General features: G+C 39.3%; 1 protein-coding gene across 4 annotated transcripts in view; it reads left to right on the top strand.

Annotated features, from left to right (window-relative positions):
• Kdm2a (lysine demethylase 2A) overlaps positions 1–27,952 on the top strand; it is a 75,723-nt gene that overhangs the window by 26,383 nt on the left and 21,388 nt on the right. For all 4 annotated transcript variants that reach the window (XM_075973036.1, XM_075973037.1, XM_075973035.1 and 1 more), the window contains 8 exons: positions 71–117; positions 5,546–5,724; positions 11,113–11,219; positions 11,693–11,786; positions 12,868–13,021; positions 14,115–14,230; positions 18,147–18,273; positions 20,546–20,940. In XM_075973036.1, the coding sequence (XP_075829151.1) occupies positions 71–117; positions 5,546–5,724; positions 11,113–11,219; positions 11,693–11,786; positions 12,868–13,021; positions 14,115–14,230; positions 18,147–18,273; positions 20,546–20,940 (1,219 nt within the window). The remainder of the gene's footprint in view (positions 1–70; positions 118–5,545; positions 5,725–11,112; positions 11,220–11,692; positions 11,787–12,867; positions 13,022–14,114; positions 14,231–18,146; positions 18,274–20,545; positions 20,941–27,952) is intronic.

Genomic DNA, 27,952 nt, shown 5'->3' with positions numbered 1-27,952 from the left:
ATTCTTTTAAGAACAGATCCATACTGATTAGAGAAGTAGTGCTTCCCATTTACTGGTGTTTATTTCTTAGGATGCCAGATCCAGACTTCACAGTGAATGATGTCAAAATGTGTGTGGGTAAGTGACAAACTTTTGGCCTCTTCATCTTTGAGGTTTAGGAATATCAAAGTATATATTTCATTAGAAAGAACTATTTGAGCTGGGCAGTGGTGGCACATGCCTTTAATCCCAGCACTTGGGGAAGCAGAGGCAAACAGATCCCTGTGAGTTGAAGGCCAGCCTGGTCTAAACAGACTAGAGTTTCAAGACAGCCAAGGTTCCACAGAGAAACCCTGTCTTAAAAAACCAAAAAGAAAAAAAGAACTATTCTCTCAAAGGAATACCAAAGTTTATTTAAAAAATAATAATAATAAAACAAGTATAAATGGAGAAAGTTAGAAAGTAAATATACATATTTAGGGGAACTTTTCTTCAAAGACAAAAGTTTTTAAATTTAGTTCTTCTAAAATCTAGACATGGATGATAACTGTTATATTCTGTGATAAGGCAATAAAACGGTATAAAGTCTTTCATATTTCCAACTAACATAGATGGAAAATGGAATTCTTCTGACTCTTGCTATTTTGTGGTATATGATAGTGCTATTTCTTAGTTTGGAAATTAAATATTTTAGCAGTACCTATAGCCACTTAGACTCTTGTTAGACTGCTAGGTAAACTTGCTTCATCTGAGAGGTGAAAGTCACAGCCCAAATTTCTTTGATCCCTGCATTATTCGTGTCCTAATGCTCTGTGTTATTCTAAGCATCTGTCACCCATGCATTTCCTGGTACCTAGCAGAACTTGTGGACCAAGTGCTCATTAAATCTGTTGAGTGATCAATATTCTTACCATTCCTTTCAAACACAGCTCCTTTAGAAGGCTTATATACTCTGTGTGAATACTCACCATTATCTCTTTTTATTTTTGTTATCTTAGGCAGAGTGGTTTATGTATACTAGGCTAATCTCAGAGTCACCATGTAGCCACGGATGGCCTTAAACTAATTACCTACCTATCCTACCTTTTGAGTGCTGCAGTTATAGGCATTTGCTACCTTACCCAGATTATTTGGAGCTGGGGATCAAATTCAGGGCTTTGTTCATGCTAGATGAGCATTCTTTCAGCAACTGAGTATCTTCAGCCTTTCCTTCCTTCCTGCCTTCCTTCCTGCCTTCCTTCCTTCCTTCCTTTCTCTTTCTTTCTTTCTTTCTTTCTTTCTTTCTTTCTTTCTTTCAATTCATGTGCATTAGTGTTTTGCCTGCATAAGGGTGTCAAGCACCCTGGAACTGGAGTTACAGACTGTTCTAAGGTGCTATGTGGGTGCTAGGAATTGAACCTGGGTCCTCTGGAAGAACAGCCAGTGCTCTTAACCACTGAGTTATCTCTCCAGCTCATCTTATTTCTTTCTTAGTCAACCTTTAGGAAAGTAAGGCAATAGGCATCCATAGTTTTTCTGTGTTGACTTTTAAGATTTCTGTTTATTTATTTAAGTCAGGGTCTCTCAAAAGTAGCCCTAGCTGTCTTGGCAGACTGACGTCAAACTCAGAGATCTGCCTACCTCTGCCTCCCAAGTGATAGGACTAAAGGCATGTTCCACCAACCTAGCTGATTGTTATTTTTTAGTGGTGTATATGTGTGTGGTGTCCATTAGTGCAGGTGCTCACAGAGGTAAGAGGCACTGAATCCTCTGGAGATGCAGGTAGTTGTGAGCCACCTAACATGGGTACTGAGAATAGTACTAGGGTCTTTTGAAATGTAGCCCCTGCTCTTTACTGCTGAAACTCTCTAGCCCCTTGCATAGATATTCTCATGGTTGTCCTTCACAAATGACCTCCACAAGAATCATCTGGGAGGGCTGGAGAGATGGCTCAGAGGTTAAGAACACTGGCTGCTCTTCCAGAGGTCCTGAGTTCAATCCCAGCAACATGGTGGCTCACAACCATCTGTACTGAGATCTGGTGCCCTGCTCTGGCGTGCGGGCATACATCGAGGCATAATAAATAAATAAATCTTTAAAAAAAAATCATCTGGGATAAAGTACAAGCTTAGGGAGGTTTCTGGGAATATGGCAAGAGCCTTCTCCACCTACGTGATTATTGCCTTGATAGAGTGTGTCCATCTGTTTTAACTATTTTGGAATTTGGTTGAAGGCTTACAACTTCCAGGGAAAGATTTAGACGGTAAGGTTAATTTCTGCATTTGCACATCCCCCAATCCTCACCAGCCATAACCCATGAAGCAATTATGCATATTTTCAAAAAGCACAGCATAAAGATTTATAGGAGCCAGGATGGGTAAGAAAGGTCTTGTCATTGAAATATTGGAAACTTGTGCTGTTGTCACAGATTGCTGTTTGTCTACCTCTAAACTGTTACAATACCCTTATGTTTGACCCCGGTTACTTCTATAGGATTTAAAAGGCTGATAGAAGGCCAGGTGTGATGGCACAAAGAGGACATAATAGAGAGACCCTGTCTCAAAACTGTTGTGGTGGTGGCGCTGCACACCTTTAATCCCAGCGCTTAGGAGGCAGAGGCAGGCAGATCTCTGAGACAAGACTGGTCAACAAAGGGAGTTCCAGGACAGCCAGGTCTATACAGAGAAACCCAGTCTCAAACAAAAACAAAACAAAAAGAAGAAAAAAGGCTGATAGATGCCTTCCCCTAAGCAAACATTCAAGACTAGATACTCAAAAGCAGTTGTATTCATGGAGAAAGTTACATGTTGACCACACATGTTTAGAAGGAAATGCAAGCTCAAAAAAACAAAAACATAAGTTTAGACTTTGTAAAGCGCTTTCAAGAATTAAAAACAAAAATAGTATACATGGCACACCGATATACATGTAAGGAAAACATCCATACACAGAAAATAATAAGATAAAAAAACAGTTGTCTTAAATATGCGCAAACCAATTGTGGTTTGCACACTTGTAATTCCAGCATTTGAGAGGCAAAATGAACATGAGTTCCAGGCAACCTGGGCTACATGACTATCAAATATTCTGTTATAGCAGTATAAAACAGATAAAGATGAAGCATGTAGGACAGCATCAAGCAGACAGCTGTATACTGTGGTAATATTAGAAGAGAAAGGGACAAAAAATATTTGAAGAAATCCTGAAAACTTTATATTTTTGAAAGACATGATTAAAAGTATCCAAAATGCACAGTGATCTCAAAGACCCTCACAGAGACATGTTAAAATCAAACATTGTAAAAGCTAAAGACAAAACTCTTGTAGTAAGAGCTGCAGGTTGCATTCCTGCTGGCCTGCTCCCAGCCGCCTGGCTAGCTTATACCCCGAAATAACAACACACAAACTGTATTCATTTAAACACTGCCTGGCCCATTTCTATTAATGTGTGTAGCACCAAGGTACGCTTACCAGGAAGATTCTAGCCTACATCCATCCTGGGTTGGAGCTTCATCGCATCTGCCTTGGAGAGGGGAGCAGCCTGGCATCTCTCTCACTTCCTCTTCCTCCCAGCATTCTGTTCTGTTTACTCCACCCACCTATGTTCTAACCTATCAGGGCCAAGTCAATTAACCAATGACCTTCCTCCATCAATGTTGCTCTTCATGCAAAGTTGTTCCTCAGTGAGATGTGAGCCAGTGCCAACATGTCTTTAATCCCAACACTCCGGAGGCAGAGGCAGGTGGATATCTGTGAGTTCAAGGCCAGCCTGGTCTATAGATAGAGTTCTAGGGTAGCCAGAGATACACAGAAAAACCTTGTCTAGAAAGAGAATACCAAAAAAAAAAATGCTCTAAGGCATATGCCATAAATTAGAATGACAATATATTCTTCCTTTGAAGTTTAATGAATCAAAATCTTGAATTAGAAGGTAAATATTGGCAGAGTAGATTTTAAAAACAAACAAAACAGTTCTATATGCTTTCAAGAAACTCGTTGAATTTCCACAGATTCAAATAAGTTAAAAATGTTGTGGTGGTTCATGTATCTTAAATGTAAAATACATAGAAACAGTGTCTGGGGCTTGAGTGATATCTCATTTTGTTTAAAAGCACTTGCTGCTCTTGCAAAGAATCTGGGTTTGGTTCCCAGCACCTGTATGGCAGCACATAACCATCTGTAACTCCAGTACCAGGTCATTTGACACCCTGTTCTGACTTCCACAAGCATCAGACAAGGTCAAAAGCATCAAACACATGTAGTACACAGACACATACAGGCAAATGCTCATACACATAAAATAAAATATATAAATTGGGGTTGGGGGAAGAAAGAAACAGAAACAGTATCTGTCAAAACACCGCATTCTAAGATGACTTCGTTCACGATTCCTATTCTTCACCTAAATGATCATACATCATAGTTCTGAATGCTCTGGTAGCACAGAGAATAAAACTGTTTTGCTCTGGTAACACTGAAAAAATAAAACTGTTTTTGTTGTGCCCAGAGAGTTCTTGAAGGAAGACGTTCACTTTTATCTTTAAAAGAGAGAGAGAGAGAAAATGTATGCGCCCAAGAAGGCTAGAGACATCAGATCCCCTTGAACTGGAGGTACAGGCATCTGTGAGCTACCCTTGATAGAAGGTGTTGGAATTTGAATTTAGGTCTCTGCAAGAGCAGTACACTCTCTTGACCTCTGCGCCATCTCTCCCATCTGATTTTTTTTTATTGTGATTAAGTATAGCATGAAAATTGCCATTGTAATCACTAAAGTACAGTCAGTGTCATTGTATCTATTCATTGAGCAGCTACTATCACTATTTCCTTGCAGAACGTTCTCATTGCCTAAAATAAAAGTCCGTTAAGCAATCATTTCTCGTTCTCTTCCCTGAGGCTCCTGGACAACTACTGATCTGATGCTTTCTAGATCTGGGTTTATCTAATATGTGTATTTCATATAAGTGGAATTATATGATATGTAGCCTTTCATCTATGACTTCTCACGTGGTGTACTTGCCAGGTTTATTTGTTTGATAGGGTGGATTAGTACTTCATTCTTTTTGGGGGTTTTGAGCCAAGGTTTTTCTGTGTAACAATCCTGGCTGTCTTGGGACTTCGCTTTGTAGACCAGGCTGGCCTGGAACTCAGAGATCAACCTGCCTCTGCCTGCTGACTGAATACTAGGATTAAAGACCACTACACCTAGCTCTTAACTGACATTCTTGAGACAGATTAAGTCAGTCTTTAAACCTTCATTGAAACAGTGTATTTTAATAAATCTTTTGTCTTGAAAGTTACCCAATCCCCGTTTTATCTTTTATGAAATAAATATTGACATTTTTCATGTATAATTTTAGGGTTATGTGAGATATTGAATAAAAGATTTAGCACTTGACAGTGGCATAGGGAATGATGGGTATTTTTAGCTGTGCCCATTGTCCTTTTCAATTTCTGTGGTTGTGACCAAGTAATCTCCTTGTGTATTACTAATTACCTTAAGTAAGAAAGCATAGTTTATTTTGATGTATGTATTGTATGCTTACTATACTTCAGAGTAATTTTAACTTAATAGGGTTTCTTTCATGTAGGGAGTCGTCGGATGGTTGATGTCATGGATGTGAACACACAGAAGGGCATTGAAATGACCATGGCTCAATGGACACGATACTATGAGACCCCAGAGGAGGAGCGAGAGAAGCTCTATAATGTCATTAGCCTAGAGTTTAGCCACACCAGGCTTGAGAACATGGTACAGCGACCTTCCACGGTTAGTCATTATCTGTTGTGTGATATTTTCTCTTTCAGGTTTTTGAGGGGCCCACCAACCAGCTCCCAGATAAATCACATACAGAGGCTTATTCTTAATAATGAGTGCCTGGCCTTAGCTTGGCTTGTTTCTTGTCAACTTTTCTTAAATTTTCCTGGCTACCTTTGCCTATGGACTTTTATCTTTTTTTTTGTATACCTTTCTTTCCTTCTTAGTCTGTGACTGGCTGGGTGACTGGCTGGCCCCTGATGTCCTCTCCTCCTTGTTCTTTTGCTCCTGTTCTCCCTCCTCTCAGATTTCTCCTCCTGTTTATACTCTTTGCCTGTTTTCCCCTCCATCCTTCCTCCTGCCTCACTATTGTCTATTCATCTCTTTATTAGGACCATCCGGTGTTTTAGACAGGCACAGTAACAGCTTCACAGAGTTAAGTAAAGCATAAACCAAAGGCACACACCTGAAAATATTCCCCAACAATTATCATTTTCCCACATTCTCATTTTCACCAGAAGGTCTTGATAGTGGGAGAATTTTTATAACTTTGCACATGCCAAGATTAAGCTAAATGTGGAAAAGAGTATTGGATAATAGTAACTTTCATTTTTAAAAGACTTCATTTTCCAAAATCAATTAATTTTTATTAGAATCATTCTTATTTATATCCCCAAGAAATTAATTTGGGAACTTGTCCTTTCCGTGATAAGAAGAATCTTAAAATGTTACTGGAAAATCTGCCTAAGGAATTTCTGTCTTGTGTTTGCTAAGAAACTTAAGGAAATTATTGGGTTGGGGGTAGGGGTTGTGCCATGTGTGGTGGCATAAGCCTTCAGTCATAGTGCACAAGAAACAGAGGCAGGTGAATCTCTGTGGGTTTGAGTCCAGTCTGGTCTGCATTGGAAATTCTAGGATAGCATGTGCTGCATAATATAGAATCTGTCTCCATAAAAAGAGCAGCTAAGGGAAAACTGGTTTAGAGCAAGGTAAATTTTGTACCCCCAAACTATCCACTTCTCCAGGTAAGTAACAAGTTGTTCAAGTAGTAAACTGGTAGTGATACATGAGTTGCTTTCATTTGTTTTTGATATTCTACTTTCCTGAAGTTAATTTTTAAAGGTTTATTTATTATGTATATAGTGTTCTGCCTGCATATATGCCTGCACACAGAGGGCACCAGATCTTATTACAGATGTTTGTAAGCCACCATGTGGTTGTTGGGAATTGAACTCAGGACCTCTGGAAGAGCAGCCAGTGTTCCTAACCACTGAGCCATCTCTCCAGCCCCTGAAGTTAATTTTTATTTTACCTATCTTTTGGTAAAATAGTGGCTATCTATTCACTATTGGGAAAACTGTATAAGAAGTGGAATTGACTTCACTTTTAGAATGTAGCTATTTGTAGGCCTTTGACTAAAAAACAAAAATAGCTGGGCAGAGGGATGCAAACTTGTAGTCCAATCCCAGCATGAGCTGGAGGCAGGAGGATCAGGGGTTCAAGGTCATCTTCAGCTGGATGAGACCCCTTCTCAAAAACAAACAAACAAAAATTGTTACAGAATATTTGATCACACTGTGAATCCCAATATTGTGTTACTTACTGGAAAAACCTGTTTCTAGTTGTGTGGTTCTGCCCTAGTACATTGTACCTTTAATCCAAGAGTTTTCTGCTTGAATATTATAAATAATATTAAATAAAGTCAACCACAGGTCAAGAGACAGAGCAAGGAACCAGTTGACAGGAAATAAACAAGAATTATTAAGAAAAAAAATAGAGTAAGGAGTCAGGGAGAGAGAGAAATAGACGGGGAGAAGGGAGGAATATCCAGTTTGAGGGGGCTTGTTGAAGACAGGCTTCTTGGATGTCAGCTGTGTGCTTTCTCTGCCTCTGAGTTAGCAGGTTTTCACCCCAGCATCTGGTTCCCAGGTCTATATTGGTAAGATCAAACAATTGAGATTTTGTTAAAAACATGTAATGTCTTTATATAGATACATACTTTCTAATAATTTGCAGTATTATCACTGTAGTTTTATTGGTGCTAGGGTCTATGTAGCCCTATGACAGTTCTTTATGTAGTCCTGGCTGTCCTGTTTGGGTTTGAAAGAAGATTGACAAAGAAAACTTCTTTGATGAATAGGCTATCAGCAGTGGAATCAACCTCTTACCATTCATTCATTTATTTTTGAGGTTGGGTTCCACTGTATAGCCTGGCTTAACACCTGCCTTTGCCCCCAAGTGCTCAGATTAATGGTGTGTTCTACTAATCATTTTTAATAAAGCATTCAGTAAAAAGGAAGCATGAAACCAAAGCATGGTGGTCCATGCCTGTAATCCTAGCATTTAGGTGGAGACAGGAGGGTTGCCTGGGCTACAGAGTAAGCTTCTATCTCAAAAACAATAGAAAACAATGTTGAGAATTATAGTAGCATTGCTTATAAATGTATTTCTTTAATACTTCTAGAATTGTGATTTAAAGATTATGGTTTTAAATATAAAACTTGATTGTTAGAATTAGAAACAATTGTTTTGGTGGGGTTTTTTTTGTTTTTTGTTGTTGTTGTTTTGTTTGCTTGTTTGTTTTTTGTTTTGAGACAGGGTTTTTCTGTAGCTTTGGAGCCTGTCCTGGAATTAGCTCTTGTAGACCAGGCTGGCCTTGAACTCACAGAGATCCTCCTTCCTCTGCCTCCTGCACGCGCTAGAATTAGCTCCTGCCCAGCTAGAATTAGAAACCTTTATACACGAAGCCTGCTTTGTAGTATCCTGGGTGTTTTGTCCCTAGTTTTAATTTTTTTATTTTGTCTTTCAGTTTTTTTCAAGACGGGATTTCTTTTCTTTTTTTTTAATTTTATTTTTAAAACAATCTTATTTTACATACCAATTTCAGTTCCATCTCACTCCTGTCCTCACACTCCCCCTATTCCCACCCACATCCACTCCTCAGAAAGGATGAGGCCTCTACTAAGGAGTCAACAAAGTCTGTCACATCACTTGAGGCAGGACCAAGGCCCTACCCCCTGTATCTAGGCTGAGCAAGGTATCCCTCCATAGGGAATGGGCTCCAAAGAGCCAGGTCATGCACTAGGGATAAATATTGGTTCCACTGCTAGTGGCCCCACAAACTGCCCAAGCCACACAACTGTCAGCCATATTCAGAGGACCTGGTTCGGTCTTACGCAGGTTCTCTAGCTGTCAGTCCCACTAGCTCAGGTCAGCTGTTTCTGTGGGTTTGCCCTTCATGGTCTTGGCAAACCCTTTGCTTGTAATAACACTCCTCCCTGTCTGTAACTGGACTCTAGGAGTTTGGCCCAGTGCTTAGCTGTGGATCTTTGTGTCTACTTCCGTCAGTTACTGGATGAAGTTCTATGATGACAAGTAAGTTTGTCATCAATCTGATTACATGGGAAAGGCATTTTCGGTACCCTTCCCACTATTGCTTAGAATCTTTTTTTTTTTTTTTGAGTGAAAGCTCATGATTTTATTGTCTTCATAACAAGATAAGCTTAGAACTGGATCACTTGGCCCTATCTCTTCTTACCACCTCCCAGTTCAAATGCTTGCATCTCTTAATAGCTAGCATCCTCTTAGATCTGCCGTTGGGCTCAACACATTCCAGTCTCAGCACAATCTTTTTTGTAGTTTTAGCCTTTTTGCGGAAAATAGGCTTAGTCTGCCCACCATAGCCACTCTGTTTCCTGTCTTTGACCTTGTATCGTGTCACTTTGTGGGGTTGGCGCTTGCCACATTTCTTGCAGAATGTCCGGCGGGCCTTAGGAACAATCACCATGTTGGCGGGTGCAATATCGACATAGAAAGAAAAAAAGTATTGCTTAGATTCTTAGCTGGGTTTATCCTGTGGATTCCTGGGGATTTTACCCAGTGCCTGGTTTCTTGCTAACCCCATAATGACTCACTCTTTCAAGATACCTCTTTACATGCTTTCCCTCTCTGTCCTCTCAGAGCTCAATCTTCCCAATCCCTCATGTTCTCCTCCCTGTTCCCCTTCTCCCCTCCCCTGTCCCCTTCTTCCCTTCCCACTCCCTTACCACCCTCTCCTGCCACATTACTAAAGAGATCTTGTTTACTTCCCCTTCCTTAAGGGATGCATGTATGAGACAGGATTTCTTTGTGTAGTCCTGGCTATCCTGGAACTTGACCTGTAGACCACCAGGCTTGGCCTCGAACTCCCAGAAACATGCCTGCCTCTGCCTCACAAGCACTGGGATTAAAGGCGTGCGCTAACATGCCTAACTATTTCAAAGATTTTAATATTTGTCTACAGTTAATCATCACACTCTCGCTTTGATATCAAAACTTAGTTAAATTAGGAGTTTATTGCTAACTTGCTAACCCAATAGTTTCTATATCACATACTGAATTTTTTTCTTTTTTATATTCTATTATTATTATTAGTTTTTATGTTGTTTGTTTTTTGAAACGGGGTTTCTCTGTATAGCCCTAGCTGTCCTGGAACATGCTCTGTAGACCAGGCTGGCCTTGAGCTCAGAGATCTACTTGCTTCTACCTTTCCAGATGCTGGGATTAAAAGCACGTGCCACCGGGCTGGAGAGATGGCTCAGTGGTTAAGAGCACTGGCTGCTCTTCCAGATAGACCTGGGTTCAATTCTCAGCACCCACATAGTAGTTCACAGCGGTCTGTAGCTCCAGTTCCAGGGGATATGATACCTTCACACCAATGCGCATAAGATAAAGTTAAATAAATTATTTAAAAAAAAAAAGCACGTGCCACCACTGCCTAGTGATACACACATATACACACACACACACACACACACACACCCCGCCCAAGGCCAGTCAAATCTTCAGAGTGAGTTCCAGGATTTTTAAGGCCAGTCACATCTACAAATTGAGTTTTAGGAATGCCAAGAACAAAACAAAAAAACATTTTTATATAAGTGTGTGCACGTGCACATCGTGGTACACATATAAGGGACTTGGTTGTCTCTTTCCACTGTGTGAGACCCAGGGTCAAACTGATGCTATTCTGCTTGGTGGCATGTGCTTTTATTTCTACACCAACTTCTCCAGCCCAGATCTTTTTATATTTTAGCTACTGTAACAGTGAGTGTACAGTTACCATCAAAGACTACCCTTTAAAAAGTTTATAATTCACAGTTTCAACCTGCTATACCAGTATTGACAGAAGTTATAATCTATTGTTTTAAATCCATTTTGTCCAATGCTTGCTTTACAGTCACAGTAATGGAACCATTAGTCTTTGTTCTCTTCTTTATGTATTTCCAGAACGTCTGTCTTTTGTCTCTAAGGGTCACAGATGTTTAAATATTCTTTTGTGCTCTGTATATTTAAAGGAGTTTTTTTCCTTGACTTTAACATTCTCTGTAACCCCACCTCTTAAATGTTTCTTCCTTTTTAAAGGTGGATTTCATTGACTGGGTAGATAACATGTGGCCAAGGCACTTGAAAGAAAGTCAGACTGAATCAACAAATGCCATTTTAGAGATGCAGTACCCTAAGGTGCAAAAGTAAGTTATTCACTCTTGTGTACTTTCTTAAGTGTTGATAGCAAGGAAGATAGTCTGTCCCTTTCAAGCTTTGCTCTGTGCTAAATCATCAAATCAGTAGATTATTTAAACAGTGGACTTTATAGTATCAAGAGTATGTGAGGAATTACATAGCACATGATCTCATGAATAATGGGAAAAGCTGTATGTCCTAGAAATGTGACTTTGAACTGCATTTCTTTAACAGAATATCATGGCTCATGCCCTGAGGCAGAGTCAGCTAGAGCTCCTGAGTTTCAAGGCCAGCCTGGTCTAAGTAGCAAGTTCCAGGACAGCCAAGAAGCATAAAGACCTTAAAACAAAAATGAAAAGAAAGAAAACCTACTAGTAGTTTATTGGATGCAAAGTAGAATTCATTAGGAAGGAGAATGTCATTTTGGTGACTGGTTTCTCTTTATCAGGATACTAATATTGCTCCTTCTCTTTGGGGGCAGGTACTGTCTAATGAGTGTTCGAGGCTGCTATACTGACTTCCATGTGGACTTTGGTGGTACTTCTGTTTGGTATCACATCCACCAAGGTGGAAAGGTATGGTCATGGTTGGGATTGGAATTAGAAACAGACTATATGACTTGCATGCTTAATATATATAATCTGGGAATCAGTCTATTAGGAAACATTCCCATTCATATTGGAAGAGAATTATAGATACAGTTTCCTTTGGTGGCTAGTCCATTGGAGTTTTAGTATTTATGTAGGCCAGTGTCATTCCACCAGTATTTGCACAGTACTTGGAGAAATCTCAGTAGTACTATTTCTAGACTGCAGAGCAGAATTCCCCAGGTGAAATTAAAAAGGTAATTCTTGGAGGACAATATCATTTTTTTACCTAGAAGAAAAGTAGTGTAGAGAAAGGGAACATAAATTTTAGATATATTGGCAAAAAAAAATCCAGTAAGTTAGGATTCAGCCAGCTCTCCCTATCTAAAGATATTGGTCTGAAATGTGACCAAAGGAAATATTAAGTCTTTTATTCTAATAATAATAAAATATATCTTTTCACAAGTTTTTCTAAATGTTAATTTCAGAATTGAAATCTAGAGTTAATAGCTGAGGTTTGTAGTATTAGCCTTTCTTCCAGTTGGAGTGACTTCATTCATTTATTAGCAGAACTGGAATTTAAAAAAGTATACAAGAATTTAACCTAGGACATCTGGGTCTATATCCAAAATCCTTTTGTTTATTTACATTTGTGTAGATGGGTCGTAAGTTTTGTTCTGTTGATTTTAATTACTATATTGGGATAGGGCAGTGTCGGGTCGGTCTCTTAGAGTTATTAATTACACCTAAAGAATGGGGCTGCTTAAGCCTTATAGCCAGAGTTTTTAAGAAATTACCGAGGTAATAAGCCCATTTTTCCTTTTCTCTTGGCATTGTAGATAGGTTCTGCATTCTTACTTCTATAGCCATAATCCCAGGAAATCCAGATGGTGTCAGACCAGATCTGTTTGGTTAGGTCCTGAGTTACCCAGATAGTTGAGTCTATAGGCTGGGAGAATTGTTTGTCTGTCTTCTACCTTCCAGTCTTCTTTGTCTCTGTTTATCATTTGAGGGAGACGACTGGATCATGTCAATGGCTGTTAACAGACTGAAGTTTTTTAACTCACAGGTCTTCTGGCTCATCCCCCCTACAGCCCACAACCTGGAGCTGTACGAGAATTGGCTGCTGTCAGGGAAACAGGGAGACATCTTTCTGGGTGACCGGGTGTCAGATTGCCAACGAATTGAGCTCAAGCAGGGCTATACCTTCGTCATTCCCTCAGGTAAGCAAAGTGGGGAAAGTATGTTGTTTTCTAGCACTTAGCCCCTTTGTACAGTCAGCAGCAAACAATAGAGTGCTTGTCTGTTTTTATGGAATACATAGAATGTTGTTTTTCGTTTTTTGTGGGGTTTTTTGGTTTTTAGAGACAGGGTTTCTCTGTAGTTTTGGAGCGTGTCCTAGAACTCACTTTGAAGATCAGGCTGGCCTTGAACTCACAGAGATCGCCTGCCTCTGCCTTCCAGGTGCTGGAATTAAAAAAGGGTGCCACCACTGCCTGGCAGAGAGAATGTATTTTAAAACAAATAAATAAATAAAATAAAAGCAGTGATTAAAGCCAGTGGTGGCTTCCCAAAAGATATACATGTTTAGATTACATATTAAGCCCAGTAATTCAGAATCTTTACACATGGAGTGTCCTCTCTAGTGAAGAGCCACCTTTCCCTACCTGAGTGGGGTATTTTAATTGTATTACTTATTCTAAAATAAATGCATATAAAGAGTACAAATTTTGGGGTCCCTGATCTGTTTGAGACTCAGTACTACTTTGGCAAATACTTAAGTTTGGTTTTTGTTGAGAAGAATACATGAGATTATTAATAAACTATCTTACACATAGCTGATGCATAGTTGGTGGTTTATAAATGGAAGCAGTATTTATTAAAGGTTTCTTGCACTGGGGAAATAACTTAATGGTAGAGTACTTAACTTGCATAATACCCTGTGTTATATCTCTAGGAATTAAAAAAAACAAAAACAAAAACACATCTTATGCTGAGTATTGGATCACACCCCGTAGTCCTAGCTATTTGTGTGTTTGTAACTAGCAAGAGCAGCATTTAAGACCTTATCTTTAAAATAAGTAAAACCTGTTTCTTAGATACATATTCTCATTTAATACTCACCGCCATATGAAGTAAAATATGTTCTAGTTTTAAATAGAATATTGATGCTTTGAGAGATAAGTAAATTGACCAATTATTAAAGAAGCCTGGGTTATGCATCAAGGTCTTGTTTCCAAAAAGAGAGAAGAATATAAACCAGAAACCATATTATAGTATGTGCATTCAGTCCTGCCTCCATTTTTTATCTTCCAGGTTGGATTCATGCTGTGTATACTCCTACAGACACATTAGTGTTTGGAGGCAATTTTTTACATAGCTTCAATATCCCCATGCAATTAAAAATATACAGCATTGAAGATCGGACACGGGTGAGTAATTTGATCATTATTAATAGTTAATCATATTAACAATTATATGTGACAGATGTTTGGTGAGCATGGTAACACATGTCTCTTTTTTGCCCTGTGTATTTTGGAACCTGTCTTGGCACTTGCTCTGTAGACCAGACTGACCTCAAACTCACAGAGATCCACCTGCCTATACCTCCCAAGTGCTAGAATTAAAGGCATGTGCCACCAATGCCCGACTGCCTCTAATCTTTGTAGCACTCAGGGACAGGAAGATTGTGAGTTTGAGGCCAGCTTGGACTGTGTAGCAAGACCGTGTATCAAAGAAAAAGACAAATGAAAAGAGATTTATGGGGTGAGATGGCTTATCAGGTAAAGATACTCAATACTAAGCTTGATAACAAACCCAGAACACATACAATACAAAGCTAGAACCAACAACTGCATGTTGCCTTCTAACCTTCATCTGCATATACTGCCATCCTCTTTCCCCCAATACAGTAAATGAACCAGAAAGGGATTCCTGGATAATTTGTCAATTTTTTAGATTTTCTTTGCATTAAAAAGAAGTTTCAACATACTTTGAGGATATATCAGATTTTACTGGTCTTTTGTTTTTTGTAGGACTTTTAACTCTAAAGTTCTTCATATGGATATTTGTCCTAATCTTTTGAGCCATGTTTTTCATTTTTATGCTCATGAATAATTTATGGAATGGGATGATCGATTCAAATTTTACAACTTTGAGTTTTTCTTTTTGGTTTTTCAAGACGGAGTTTCACTGTCTTTGAAGCTTTGAAGCCTGTTCTGGCCTCAGACTCAGAGATCTGCATGCCTCTGCCTCTCGAGTGCTGGAATTAAAGGTGTGTGCCACCACCACTCAATCTGACTTTACTTTTACTACCAGCTCTCCCCTCTTTCCCTTTCCCATTTTAACACCCACTACCCCCAGACAGGGAGGGTTTCTCTGTGTTACAGCCCTAGCTTTCCTGGATCTAGCTCTGTAAACCAGGCTGGCTTCGAACTCACAGAAATCTACCTACCTCTGCCTTTCAAATGCTAGGATTAAAGGTATGCACCACCATTGCCTAGCTTATAAATACCTTTTTAAAATTAAATTTTATTTATTTTGTCATGTATGTTGGGTTCCTATGCCAAGACATATGAGTGAAGGTCAAAAGGCAACTTATAGAAGTCAGCTCTTTATTGTCACTATGTCCCAGAAAACTAATTGAGGTCATCTGGCTTGGCAGCAAGTACCTTTACCCATCTTATTGGGCCCTTCCCTCTCCATCAAAAAATGTCAGTATTAGTCAGCTCTCATCAAATTTATTGACAGTTTTAGAATTTATACTTGTCCTGAACTGAAGAACTTTCCCAAAAAATATTAATGCACTTCAAATACTAATAGAGAAGCATAAGGGTGTTGTACTTAGTTTAAAAAGACATAATACCTATTAGTTCTTAGCTCCCTGCTCTTTCTTCTTGCCAGAAATAAATTGGCTTTTAAGTGAGAGAGAAGAAACTTCTGGTTAACTCCATAATCACATAAAAGATGTAGGTTTCAATCTTGTTATATTCTTCATTAGTTGTATGCCTCTTGTCTGATGACCAGAAAGTGATTTCCTTATTTTATAATAATACCTGTGACCTGATGAAAGCTTTGAAAAGGAATTCTCTTTTCATTTTCAATTATGAAGACATCTGGACATCATAGGTGGGCTATTTGGCCTTGAATTGCAACTTCTATAAAGAAGGTGTTATATATATTAATTTAAGTTTTTGTTTTGTGAGATAGAGTTTCTCTGTATATCCAGCCTGGTCTACAGATCGAGTTCCAGGACAGCCAAAACTACGCAGAGAAACCCTGTCTGGGGGGTAGGGGGATCCAATCCTAGCTATCTTAGAACTCTCTCTCTGTAGACCAGACTGGCGTAGAACTCACAGAGATACACTGCCTCACCTCCTGAGTGCTGGGATTAAAGGTGTGTGCCACCACATCTGGCTCAATTTTATTTATCTACTTATTTGTTGGGTTTTTGAGACAGGGCTTCTCTGTGTATCCCTGGCTGTCCTGAAACTTGCTTTGTAGACCAGGCTGGACTAGAATCTGCCTGTCTCTGCCTCCCAAGTGCTGGGATTAAAGGCATGTATCACCACGCCTGGCTTTAATTTTATTTTTTTAGATAGGGTCTCACTCACTATCTAGCTCTGGCTGTTCTGAAACTCAGTATGTAGACCAGGCTGGCCTCAAATTCACAAAGATTATCTGTCACTGCCTCCTGGGTACTGGGATTAAACAGCAGATACATTTAGAATGGTACCTGACACTTATCTTCCTTGTTCATTGATTGATAGTAATTTTAATTCATCTTTTTCTTGACAACGGTATACCTAAGGATATACCATTATATTTCTGAAATAATTTTTGAAATGCTCTGAATGTAAAAACGATGAATGCTACCAAAATAGCGACCAATAAAACCACACAAATTATTAATCTTATAGGTGGGTATACTACAAAGCGCAAGACAGGAAAGCTGAGGGTAGATGTTGGACAGAGGCTCAATCTTGCCTTCTAAACAATACAGAGCTTGAGAATAAGTTTAAAATTATACTTTTATGCGTATAATGTCTTACTATAAGTGTATAACTTCTGCCTAGCTTTCATTAGATTCTTTGTCCTATGCGCTTCAGATTCAGGAAAACAAACAAAAAACTGGGGCCAAACAAAAATGCTTGGAATACCTTTATACTCTAAATCAGGGTGTTTTGTGTATGTGTGCGCATGTGCGTGTGTTAGTTATGAGACAGGGTCTTTCTGTGTAGCCTTGACTATCTTGGAACTCTCTGTGTAGGCCAGGCTGGCCTGCCTCTGCCTCTTGAGTGCTAGGATTAAAGGCATGGATCACTATACTGGCCTAAAATAATTTTGCAAATAATAGCACCTTTTACCATCTCTTCATGCTCCTATACCTTTCTTCTTTTTCACTCGCCTCTTATCTCCTGAGAGCAGAAATTACAGATGGCTGTGCCCAACACCTAGTTATTGTGTCTTATTATAGCATCCCTTGAATCAAACCTTAGAATTCCTTTTTTTATTTCCCACTTAGCCATGTTAGCTTCTTAGTGATTCTAAATGGTTTTTTGCAAATCCTTTTTGTCTCTAGTGATTGTTTCTGTAAAACAGCATTTTTTTTTTAAATTGTGTTTTGTTTTTGTTTGGTGTCAGGTTTTAAGATAGGGTTTTATGTAGCCCAGGCTGGCCTTTAATTTCTGATCCTCCTCCTACTTTCAAAGTGGTGAGCATATAAGTGTAGATCGTGGTACCCAGTTTTATACAGTCCTATATAGTTCCTTCCAACCCAGGCCTTTATGTATGTTAGGCACACAATCTGCCAACTAATCTACATCCTTAGTCCTTATTTTTATTTATTCACATACCCTTAACCTCCTCTACCCTCGATTTTTTTCTATTTTGACAGAGTCTCACTCTGTAGTCCAGGCTGGCCCTGAACTTTTTTTTTTTTTTGTCTCAACCTCTTGAGTACTGGGGTTGCAGATACAAACTACCTTGCCTTTTTCGTTTGTTGGTTTGGTTTGGTTTTTGGTTTTTCGAAACAGGGTTTGTCTGTGTAGCTTTGGGGCCTGTCCTGGAACTAGCTCTTGTAGACCAGGCTGGCCTCAAATTCACAGAGATCTGCCTGCCTCTGTTGGGATTAAAGGCATGTGTCACCACCACCTGGCCTGCTTGCCTAGTTCTAAATCAACATTCTGAAAATTGACTTAAGTTCTTACTTCAGATGCCAGCTTAAATTTATAGGTTGGCAAGAATTTTTCCTGGGCTAATAATTACTGCAGAGATCAAGATTGTCTTTCTTATTTTCTTACCTTGAAAATTGTCACTGCCTTTTCTCATGGTTCTTTTCCTGTATAGGTTCCAAATAAATTCCGTTACCCATTTTACTACGAAATGTGTTGGTATGTGTTGGAACGATATGTATACTGCATAACCAACCGCTCCCACCTAACTAAGGAATTTCAGAAAGAATCCCTCAACATGGGTAAGTGTTGACCCTGTGAGCACTAAAGACACACTTGAGCTGAGAAATATACTGTCACTTAGTAGTTACAGTTTAGGGGGCTGGCAGGGATTGACTTTTGTATTTGTCAGTTTGAAAATTCCAAATTGCTGCATTTGAGCACTAAATACACAACTACATATGAATTACCAGACTGAATGAAATATTGTGGGTCTGCACTTTGCCTGAGTTGCTATATTCATCTTCTTAAGATAAGTGATACATTGTCTGGTTTTGTTTTTATTAAAATATATTAGTTATACTAATGGGTTTCATTATGATGTCTTCATGCATGTGCTGTCCCTCATTACCCCCATGTCTTGTTTCCTCCACCTACAGATCTACTTTCCTCTTCCTAGCTAGTCCCCTTCTACTATAATTTTTTAAAGGGGATTTTTCTTTTCTTTTTTTTTTATATTTATTTATTTATTATATACAATATTCTGGTGCCAGAAGAGGGCACCAGACCTCTTTACAGATGGTTGTGAGCCACCAAGTGGTTGCCGGGAATTGAACTCAGGACCTTTGGAAGAGCAGGCAATGCTCTTAACCACTGAGCCATCTCTCCAGCCCCCTTTTCTTTTCTTTTTTAAAGAGAGTTTAATTATTTTTTTATTTTATATGCACTGGTGTTTTGCCTGCATGTATGTGTATGTACGGGTATTGGAGATCTTGGAACTGGATTTAAGACCTCTCAGCTGCCTTGTGGGTATTGACCCTGGATACTCTGAAAGAGCATCCAGTGTTTTTAACAGCCGAGTCAATCTTCAGCCCCTGGGTGGAGTAGGGAGTACTAACTAATATGATTAGACTTACTGTAGAAGCCGGTGTGAAGGATTAGTTACAGATGCTTGGGGAACCAATCAAGAAAATGTCTCTCCTTTCCCCCACAACCATGAACTACCAAATTACCAAAAGATCTTCAGGGAGGAAAGGGGCTTATGAGCCCCTAGCAATACTTGACTGTCTGTAGATCTTATGGGAGGATGGGGCCTTGTGATCTCCTCCTACCCATGATGGAAGTTGGTGGCCTAGTCTTGTATAGTTATTGTGTATAATAATCACAGCCACTGACAGTTCAAGATATCATGTCAGTTCTGGAATGTATTATTTAATAACACACCATCCCTTTCTCTAGCCATTTTATTCTTTTGGAGGAAGTGATAAATAGATGTCCCATAGGGTTGAACATTCAACCCTTTGACTAGTTAAATATATTTATTACATATAGATGGTCACAGTCTATTCTTGTCACTTTTATAGTTTAAATTCTTATTATATATTATATGTGTATGTAATATAAGTATATACCTGTGTGGTAGGTATAATTAACCTGGTTTTACAAATAAGAATTGGGGGGGGGGGGTTATTTAATTTGTTTTGGAGTTTTGCTTTATTTCGAGATACAAGTTTCTCTGTAGTCCTAGCTGTTATGAAACTCACTCTGTAGAACAGATTGGCTTTGAATTCAGAGATCTTCCTGCCTCTGCCTCCTGAGTGCTGGGACTAAAGGTGTGTACCACCACCACCCAGCATAAATTAGAATTTTAACTCTCAAGATTTTTATACTTTTTATGATACTACAGTTAATAAGTAGAATAGCCATACCTTGAACTAGACTGATAAGACTCTAATATCTTTATTTTTAACCCCTGTGCTTTAACATTTTCTCAATATCAAGAGAAATGCTTAATTGGATGAATGGTAGTTTCTTTTTTACTTGGCTTTTTTTTACAAAACATTATTAGATTTATGTGTGAGTGTATGTATTTGTACCATATAAGTGGTTGGTTGGTGCTTGTAGTGGTCAGAAGATAGTATCAGATCTCATGGAACTAGAGTTCTAAATAGTTATAAACCATTATGTGGGTACTGAGAATTGAACCTGGAGCCTTTGTAATAGCCACAAGTTCTCTTAATTGCTGAGCCACCTCTCTAGCCCCGGCATGGTAGTTTCCGTATACATTTTTAATTTTCATTTTGTTTTGTATTTTTGAGGCAGGGACTCATTCTAACTGGCCTGGGAATCACTATGTAGATCAGGGTAGCCTGGAACTCACAGAGATCCTCCTGCTTCTGCTTTTTAGTACACTGGGAATAAAGGCGTACATTACCACTTGTAAACTGCTACAGGGTTTTTCTATTTGTAACTGTGGTTTCAGCAGTGACTTTGTCATTTATAACTTGGGTGTACTGTGTAATTTTTCTTGTTAATCATCTAGCCAACTGGCATTTGTTTCCTTTGCATCGGTAGATATGGAATTAAATGAGTTGGAGTCTGGAAATGGTGACGAGGAAGGGGTGGACAGAGAAGCCCGACGCTTGAACAGTAAGCGATCTGTGCTTACCAGTCCTGTTGCTAATGGAGTCAACCTGGATTATGATGGACTGGGCAAAACCTGCCGAAGTCTTCCAAGTCTGAAGAAAACTTTGTCAGGAGACTCATCCTCAGACTCTAGCCGAGGATCCCAAAATGGCCAAGTTTGGGATCCCCAGGGTAGCCCTAGAAAGGATAGGCAAGTGCATCTGACCCACTTTGAGCTTGAAGGTCTTCGCTGTCTTGTAGATAAGCTAGAGTCACTGCCACTGCACAAGAAGTGCGTCCCCACAGGGATAGAAGACGAAGATGCTCTGATTGCTGACGTAAAGGTAAGCAGCTTTTGACCTGTCTAGGAGAGTTCTTTCTGGATTTGGAGGGAGAAAGTATTAGGATTAAGGATGCCTCAAGTACTGGGAAGTTAATGTGTGCCAGTGTTAATGCTGCTCAGTGTTTCTATTTCTAGAGTGATAGGAAGTCACCATTTTGAACATGAGAACATTTGTGTTTTCAATGTTGACTTAAATTTAGTGTTAAAAACTTGAGGCTTATTAGAGATACTGTAGAGAGCCAGGTGAGTTGGCTCAGTGAGTAGAACCAATGACCTGAATATAATTCCTAGAACCTACATGGTGAAAGGGGTGAATCAGCTCTTGCAAACTGTTGTTTCACACACAGTAGATAAACAAAAATGTAGTGAACATAAGGTCATCTGGGACCTGAGGAGATGGTGCAGCAGGTAAATTCACAAGTGTGAGGACCTTGGTTCAATTCCTAGAGCCCATTTGTACTTGTACATGCCTATGGTGAAATGGGAGGCAGACATAGGCAAACTGGCCAGAAACTGATTTCTTCCTTCTCACCATATCCTGTGTTTTCCTTCCTACCTTTCTGCTTTCATGTCACATATATTTCACTACCCTGTGTTTTTTTTCCCCTTTCTCTTTTCCTCCCCTCTCATGGTTACCTTTCTACCTCATCTTCCCACACAAATATAGATTCCACATAATATTCTGCAGTTCTATCGATTTTTCTGAAATGCCATGATTTTATTTTTCATTACAGTTGGTAAAACTTCATTATGTAATTATGTGCCACATTTTCATTATCCATTTACCTCTTGATAGGTATCTAAGCTGGTTTCATTTTTTTTTAGCTATTGTGAATAGTACCACAATAAAAATATATATCTAAGTATCTATGCTATGGTGACTTGGAGCCTTTCAGGTATACACTCAGTGAAATAGCTGGGTTATATAATACCTCTATTTTTAGCTTCTGAGGAACTCCCATACTGACGTCCATAATAGCTGTGCCAATTTACAGTCCCACCAACAACATATAAGAATTACTTTTTCATAGGTCCTCACTGGCATATATTGTCATTGGTTTTTTTGTTTGATTTGGTTTGGTTTTTGGTTTTGCTTTTTTGGATGATTTGTTGTAGGAGGGGAGCACATGCGTGGCTGTGAAGTAGGAATTGGATTCATGATAGGCACTTTTCTGCAGTCAGCTCTGGTCATTGGGTAGTTTTTTTTTGTTGTTGTTCTCTTGGGGTTTTGGGGGGGTTGTTTTGTTTTTGGTAACTATTTTGACTGGGTTGAGATAAAATCTCAGAGCAGCTTTAATTTACTTTGTATTGATGACTGAGAATTTGGACAACTTTTCAGATATTCATTGAACTCATTTGTATTTATTTTTGTTTTGTTTTTTGTGACTGGGTCTCTATGTGGTTATGACTTTCTGGAATTCTCTGTGTAGACCAGACTGACTGACACTCACAGAGATCTTCCTGCCTCTGCCTCCCAAGTGCTGAGATTAAAGCTATGCATCACCATACCCAGCCATTTCTATTTCCTTTGTTTAATTTTTATAGCTCTTAATACGTATTTTTTATATTAATCCTGTTTGATGTGTCAATTTCCCACTTTGTAAGCTGCTTTTTTATTCTAGGTGCATGTTTCCTTTGCTGTATAGAAACTTTTTAATTTCTTATAAACTTTCATTTGTTATTTTGTAGGATTATTTCCTTTGTTATTTGAGTCCTCTTCAAAAAGTCCTTGCCTATATTCTTTTGTTTTGTTTTGTTGGGTTTGTTTTGTTTTGTTATTTTGTTTGTTTGGGGGGTTTTTTTGTTTGGTTTTGTTGTTGTTGTTGCTGTTGTTTTAGTTTTTTTAGATTTTTGTTGGTTTGTTTTATTGAGACAAGATTCTGTATGTAGCCCTGGCTGTCCTAGATCCTGTTCTGTATACCAGACTGACTTTGAACTCACAAATAATCACTTCCCTCTGCCTCCCTAGTTCTGGGATTAAAGGTGTATGCCACCACTGCTTGATTTTTTTTTTTTAATAAATAGCGTGTGTGTGTGTGCGCGCACGCACACGCGCGCACAAAGATGTCAGATTCTCTTAGAAACGAAGTTTTTGTGTTTGTGTGCTGTCTGATAAAGGTGCTGAGAATTGTACTCTGGTTCTCTGGAAGAGCGGTACATGCTCTTAGCCAATGAACCATCTCTCTCTACCTCTTTGTTATTTGAGACAAAGGTTTTTTATATAGCCCTGGCTGTCCTGGAACTCCCTATGTAAACCAAGCTGGCCTCAAACTCACAAATACACTTCTTCCTTTGCCTCTTGAGTTGTTGGGATTAAAGGTACTCTTATGCCAGGTATGCTAGAAAATGGCATATCAATATATCTTGTAGTGTTGTATATTTTTTTATTTTTAAATTTTTTATAAAATTTTATTTATTGTACACGTGTGTGCCTTTTGAAGCCAGAGGAAAGTGTTAGATCCCTGGAGCTAGAGTTACAGGTAGGGCTGGAGAGATGGCTCAGTGGTTAAGAGCATTACTTGTTCTTCCAAAGGTCCTGAGTTCAAATCCCAGCAACCACATGGTGGCTCACAACCATCTGTAATGAGGTCTGGTGCCCTCTTCTGGCCTGCAGACAGACTATTGTATACATAATAAGTAAATAAATATTAAAAAAAAAAGAAAAGAAAATAGAGTTACAGGTGTTTCTGAGTTGTCCAGTCAGTGTACTGCAGTCCTCTGAAAGAGCCACAGGTGCTCCTAACCACTGAGCCATTTCACCAGCCCCAGTCACCCCCGCCTCACCATTGATGCCTTTTGTTTTGTTTTGAGAAAGGATCTCTATGTAGCCCTGACTCTCCTAGAACTCATTATATATACCAGACTGGCCTCAAATTCACTGATAGCCACACTACCTCTTTCTTCTGAGTGCTGGAATTAAAGGTATGTGCCACTACACTCAGCTTCCAAGCTCTATTTCTTTGTTTGTTCTTTTGTTATACATGCAGTATTCTGCGTGCATGTATGCTTACATGCCAGAAGAGGGCACCAGATCTCATTATAGATGATTATGAGCCACCATGTGTTTGGTTGCTGGGACTTGAACTCAGGATCTCTGGAAGAAAAACCAGTGCTCTTAACCTCTGAGCCATCTCTGCAGCCCTCTAAGTTCTTTTTTTTTTTTTTTAAGCATACTGTTTGGTGGGTGGGTGGGAGTGTGGTCAAATGTGTCACTGCACACATGTAGAGATCCAAAGACAACTAGTAGGAATCGGTTTTCTGTTTCTACCACATGAATTCCAGGGATCAAACTCAGATCCCCAGGTTTAGCAGCAGGTGCCCTTTTTCCATTGAGCCATCTTACTGGCCCTTTTCCCATGTTTTGGTATCTTTGTCAATAATTAGGGCATCGTACCGTACCTGTATGGATTTATATCATTGGTCTATGGGTCAGTTTTTATGCTAGGACCATCCAGTTTTTTTGTTGTTACTATAAATAGTAAATCTCTTTCATCCCATGTTTCTTTTCTTTTTTCCTTTTTTTTTGGGGGGGGGGGGACACAGGGTCTCTTTATATAGCCCAGGCTGTCCTGGAACTCACAGGGATCATGCCTGCCTCTGCATCCCAAGTATATAAAGAAACCCTGTCTTGAAAAACCAAAGCGCAGGGGGTGGGGGGATTTCCTTTTAAGCTAGACATGGCGGTATATGGCTGTAATCCAACATTCGGGAGGCTAAGGTAAGAGGAATGCTGCAAATTTAGTACTAATTTAGGCTACAAAATAGATTTCAGGCCTGGGCTATAGAATAACACTATGTTTCAAATAGGAATTAAAAAATATTGTTGTTTAGGAAAAGGAGGTGCTATTGCGGCTCATATATAAGGAAGTAAAATAACGAGGCTTTCAAGTTGGTGTGATCCTATTTCTAAAATTGCTAGTGTATAGCAAAGGAAATATAGACATCCTTTTATTGGCTCTCAAATTGCAATTCACTTTATACCTTGAGTAAGCAAAGGCAATTTGGATTTTTTATTTTCCATTGTGGCGAGTCTGCCTATCTATCTGTCTGCTTATCTACCTATCTAGTTTTTTGGGCAGGGTCTCTGTAACCCTAGCTGGTCTAGAACTCACTATATAGACCAGGTTATCATGGAACTCGGAGAGAGCCTGTCTCTACCAGTCAGGGATTAAAAGTGTGTCACCAGGTCCAGCTTTATTTTCCTTTGTGGTGATTGACTATAACATAACATTATTGTTTTCTACAACATCCTCATTTTATATAGCTATTCCATCATAAGTGCAAGAAACAATTCCTAAGATTGTCTTATAACATTCTTTTGGTGTATGTATTTCTCGTTTATAAAATATCTTAGGCCGGGTGGTCCTGGTGCAGGCCTTGCATCCTACTCTCTGAGAGTTCGAGACCAGCCTGCTCTACAGAGTGAGTTCAAGGACAAGCTACAAAGCTACAAAGAAAAAACCCAATCTCAAAAAAAAAACAAAACAAAAAAGAGTGAATCATTTTGACTCTACTATATTCTAATTTTACTAAATCCAGTTATAGAAAGCTATATTATACTCTAGCATTCTATTATTCAAGGTCACAGGTCTTGATTGGCTTAAACAAGTATTTAAAGTAGCTAAATACGAAAAATTGATTTGGTTTGGTTTGGTTTTTAGGCAGAGTCTTGCTGGAGAGCCCAGACTGACCTCAAATTAGAAATCTTCCTACTTGGGCCTCCCAGGTACTAGGATTGATTACAAGTATATACCAGCTTAAGTACAGAGAATGAAGGAAATAATGGTCCAGTAGTATACCAGGTGAGAATGCAGAAAAAATAAATTTGAAGCAGCAGAAAGGCAGGTGAATAAGTTAAGGGTTGACATCCAAAGGTCTTCAACCATGTGAAAAATGCAGAGCTTCTTTCTGTTTATCAAGGATCACTAGGAAGTATAGCTATCGACACTGGCTAAAACATGGTGGTACACGTTGGAACATGAGGATTCTAGTGGCCTATGAGAAGACTAATTAGACTGATAGTGTTTGGATTCTTTCAGAATTTCGTCTACACTGTCTCTTGTTTATGTCTAACAAGAGATGTCAGAATGCAGCCTCTAGTGCTGGACATTATTGTTTCTCTGTAATAACAGCTACTCAAGAGATAGAGGTAAAGGGACCAGTTAAGCCTAGGCGTTTCAGGCCTGGCAAGACAACAGGGCCCCTTTCAAAAGTAAAAAGAAAATACTTAAGCCGTGTCAGAAAATGGCAGATTTAGAGTTCAGAAAGTGGTAGTTTCATTTAAGAGAAGGAAATGGGTTAATCCTGTATTCTATGAGTTATGTGTAATGAGAAATTTACTAAGTTCAGGGCTCTGAGCATCACCTAAAAAAGTATTGAGCCAGATCAATTTCTTTGAGTTCAAGACTGGCCCATTCTTCATTGCAGAATTCAGTCCAGTCAGGGCTACAAAGTAAGACTCTACCAATTGTTGTTAAGGCATTATAAGTGGCTGGAGTGGTGGCCCAGCAGTTAAGAGCACTTGCTACTTTGCTACTTTTGCAAGACAATCCAAATATTGGGTTGTTAACAACCATGTTGTTTGGCTTGCTCCACATCCTGACTAGCTCCAGCAGATCTGGGCTGGACTCTGTAATACCTGCTCTCATGTCCATACTTTTTTTTTTCTTTTTCTTTTTTTTTTTAAGGCTAAGCAGTGGCTCACAGAAAGCTGAAACAAGGCTGAGTTTGAGGCCAGCCTGGGCTATGGAGTGAGAGACCCTGTCTTAAAAACAAACAAAAAAGCAAAAACCATTAGAAAAATTAGGTTTGGTAGGTGTCAAATTATTAAGACACTTGGGGACTCTGTGACAGCATAGCTGGTTATAGTGGGAGGGACAAAAGGAAGCAGCATACTCTTACTCTTTATTCAGAAAGGAATTATATCCTGTTATAGTCCATCTGCTTATCAGAAATACAGGGAGTAGGAGAGAAAAACGGAAAAATGATGAGATAGGATAGCCATAATTATATATTTCCTCGAAGAAAAGTCCATTTTCGGCCTGCGATAAAGTGCTCTGAAATGTTAAGTTTTACAGTGTTGAAGAAAATCATAGAATACAGAATTAGAATGGGATTACATGGGCGAAAAAGAGCATTTAGAGAATATTGACGGACCCGGCGATCGTGGTGCACACTTTTAATCCCAACTCGAGAGATAGAGGCAGGTGGATCTCTGTGAGTCCGAGGCCAGCCTGGTCTACAAGTGTAGTAATATGGAGCGGCGGCAGGGTTGCGTCCCCAAACACCCCAGCCACCTGCCTGGCTCGGCTAGCTTATGCCCCAAATAATTACACGGACACTGTATTCTTTTAAACACTGCTCTGGCCCATTTCTAATCATCTGTGTAGCGCCCCTAGGTGCGCTTACTGGGAAGATTCTAGCCTAAGTCCATCCTGGGTCGGAGCTTCATAGTGTGCGTCTTCCCTGGAGCAGGTAGCATGGCGTCACTGCTGTGTCTGCTCCGGAGAGGAGAGCTGTGGAGTCTGACCTCACTTCCTCTTCCTCCCGGCATTCTGTTCTGTTTACTCCACCCACCTAAGGGTGGGCCTATCCAATGGGCCTAGCAGTTTCTTTATTGCTTAGCCAATGAAATCAACAGATTGATATATGACACTCCCACATCATACAAGAGCTAGTTCCAGGATAGGCTTCAAAGCTACAGAGAAACCCTGTCTCGGAAAAAAAAGAATATTGACTTATTGATAAAGTAAATCAACACGGATAAAACTGGAGAATGTGTGAGTTACCTCGACTGCTTGAGGAAATGTAATAAAGGTAGAAAGAAGCTCTTCTACTGTAAGATACCCTTAGTTTCTAAAGTAGAAGAGTTGCAACTTAATATATATTGAATGAAAGGCAGAACATGATGCAGTGTGTATGGTATAGGTCCATTAATAGAAGCAAAGTATGCTAACTGCAAAGGGTTCTTGAGAGGTACACCCTAAGCTGTTTTAAATAGGAAAATCTGTACG

This window comes from Microtus pennsylvanicus, chromosome 5 (assembly GCF_037038515.1).
Source record: "Microtus pennsylvanicus isolate mMicPen1 chromosome 5, mMicPen1.hap1, whole genome shotgun sequence".
In the NCBI taxonomy this organism is placed as follows: Eukaryota; Metazoa; Chordata; class Mammalia; order Rodentia; family Cricetidae; genus Microtus; species Microtus pennsylvanicus.
Note: the sequence above shows the minus strand (reverse complement) of the source record. Positions and strands in the feature narration are given on the sequence as shown.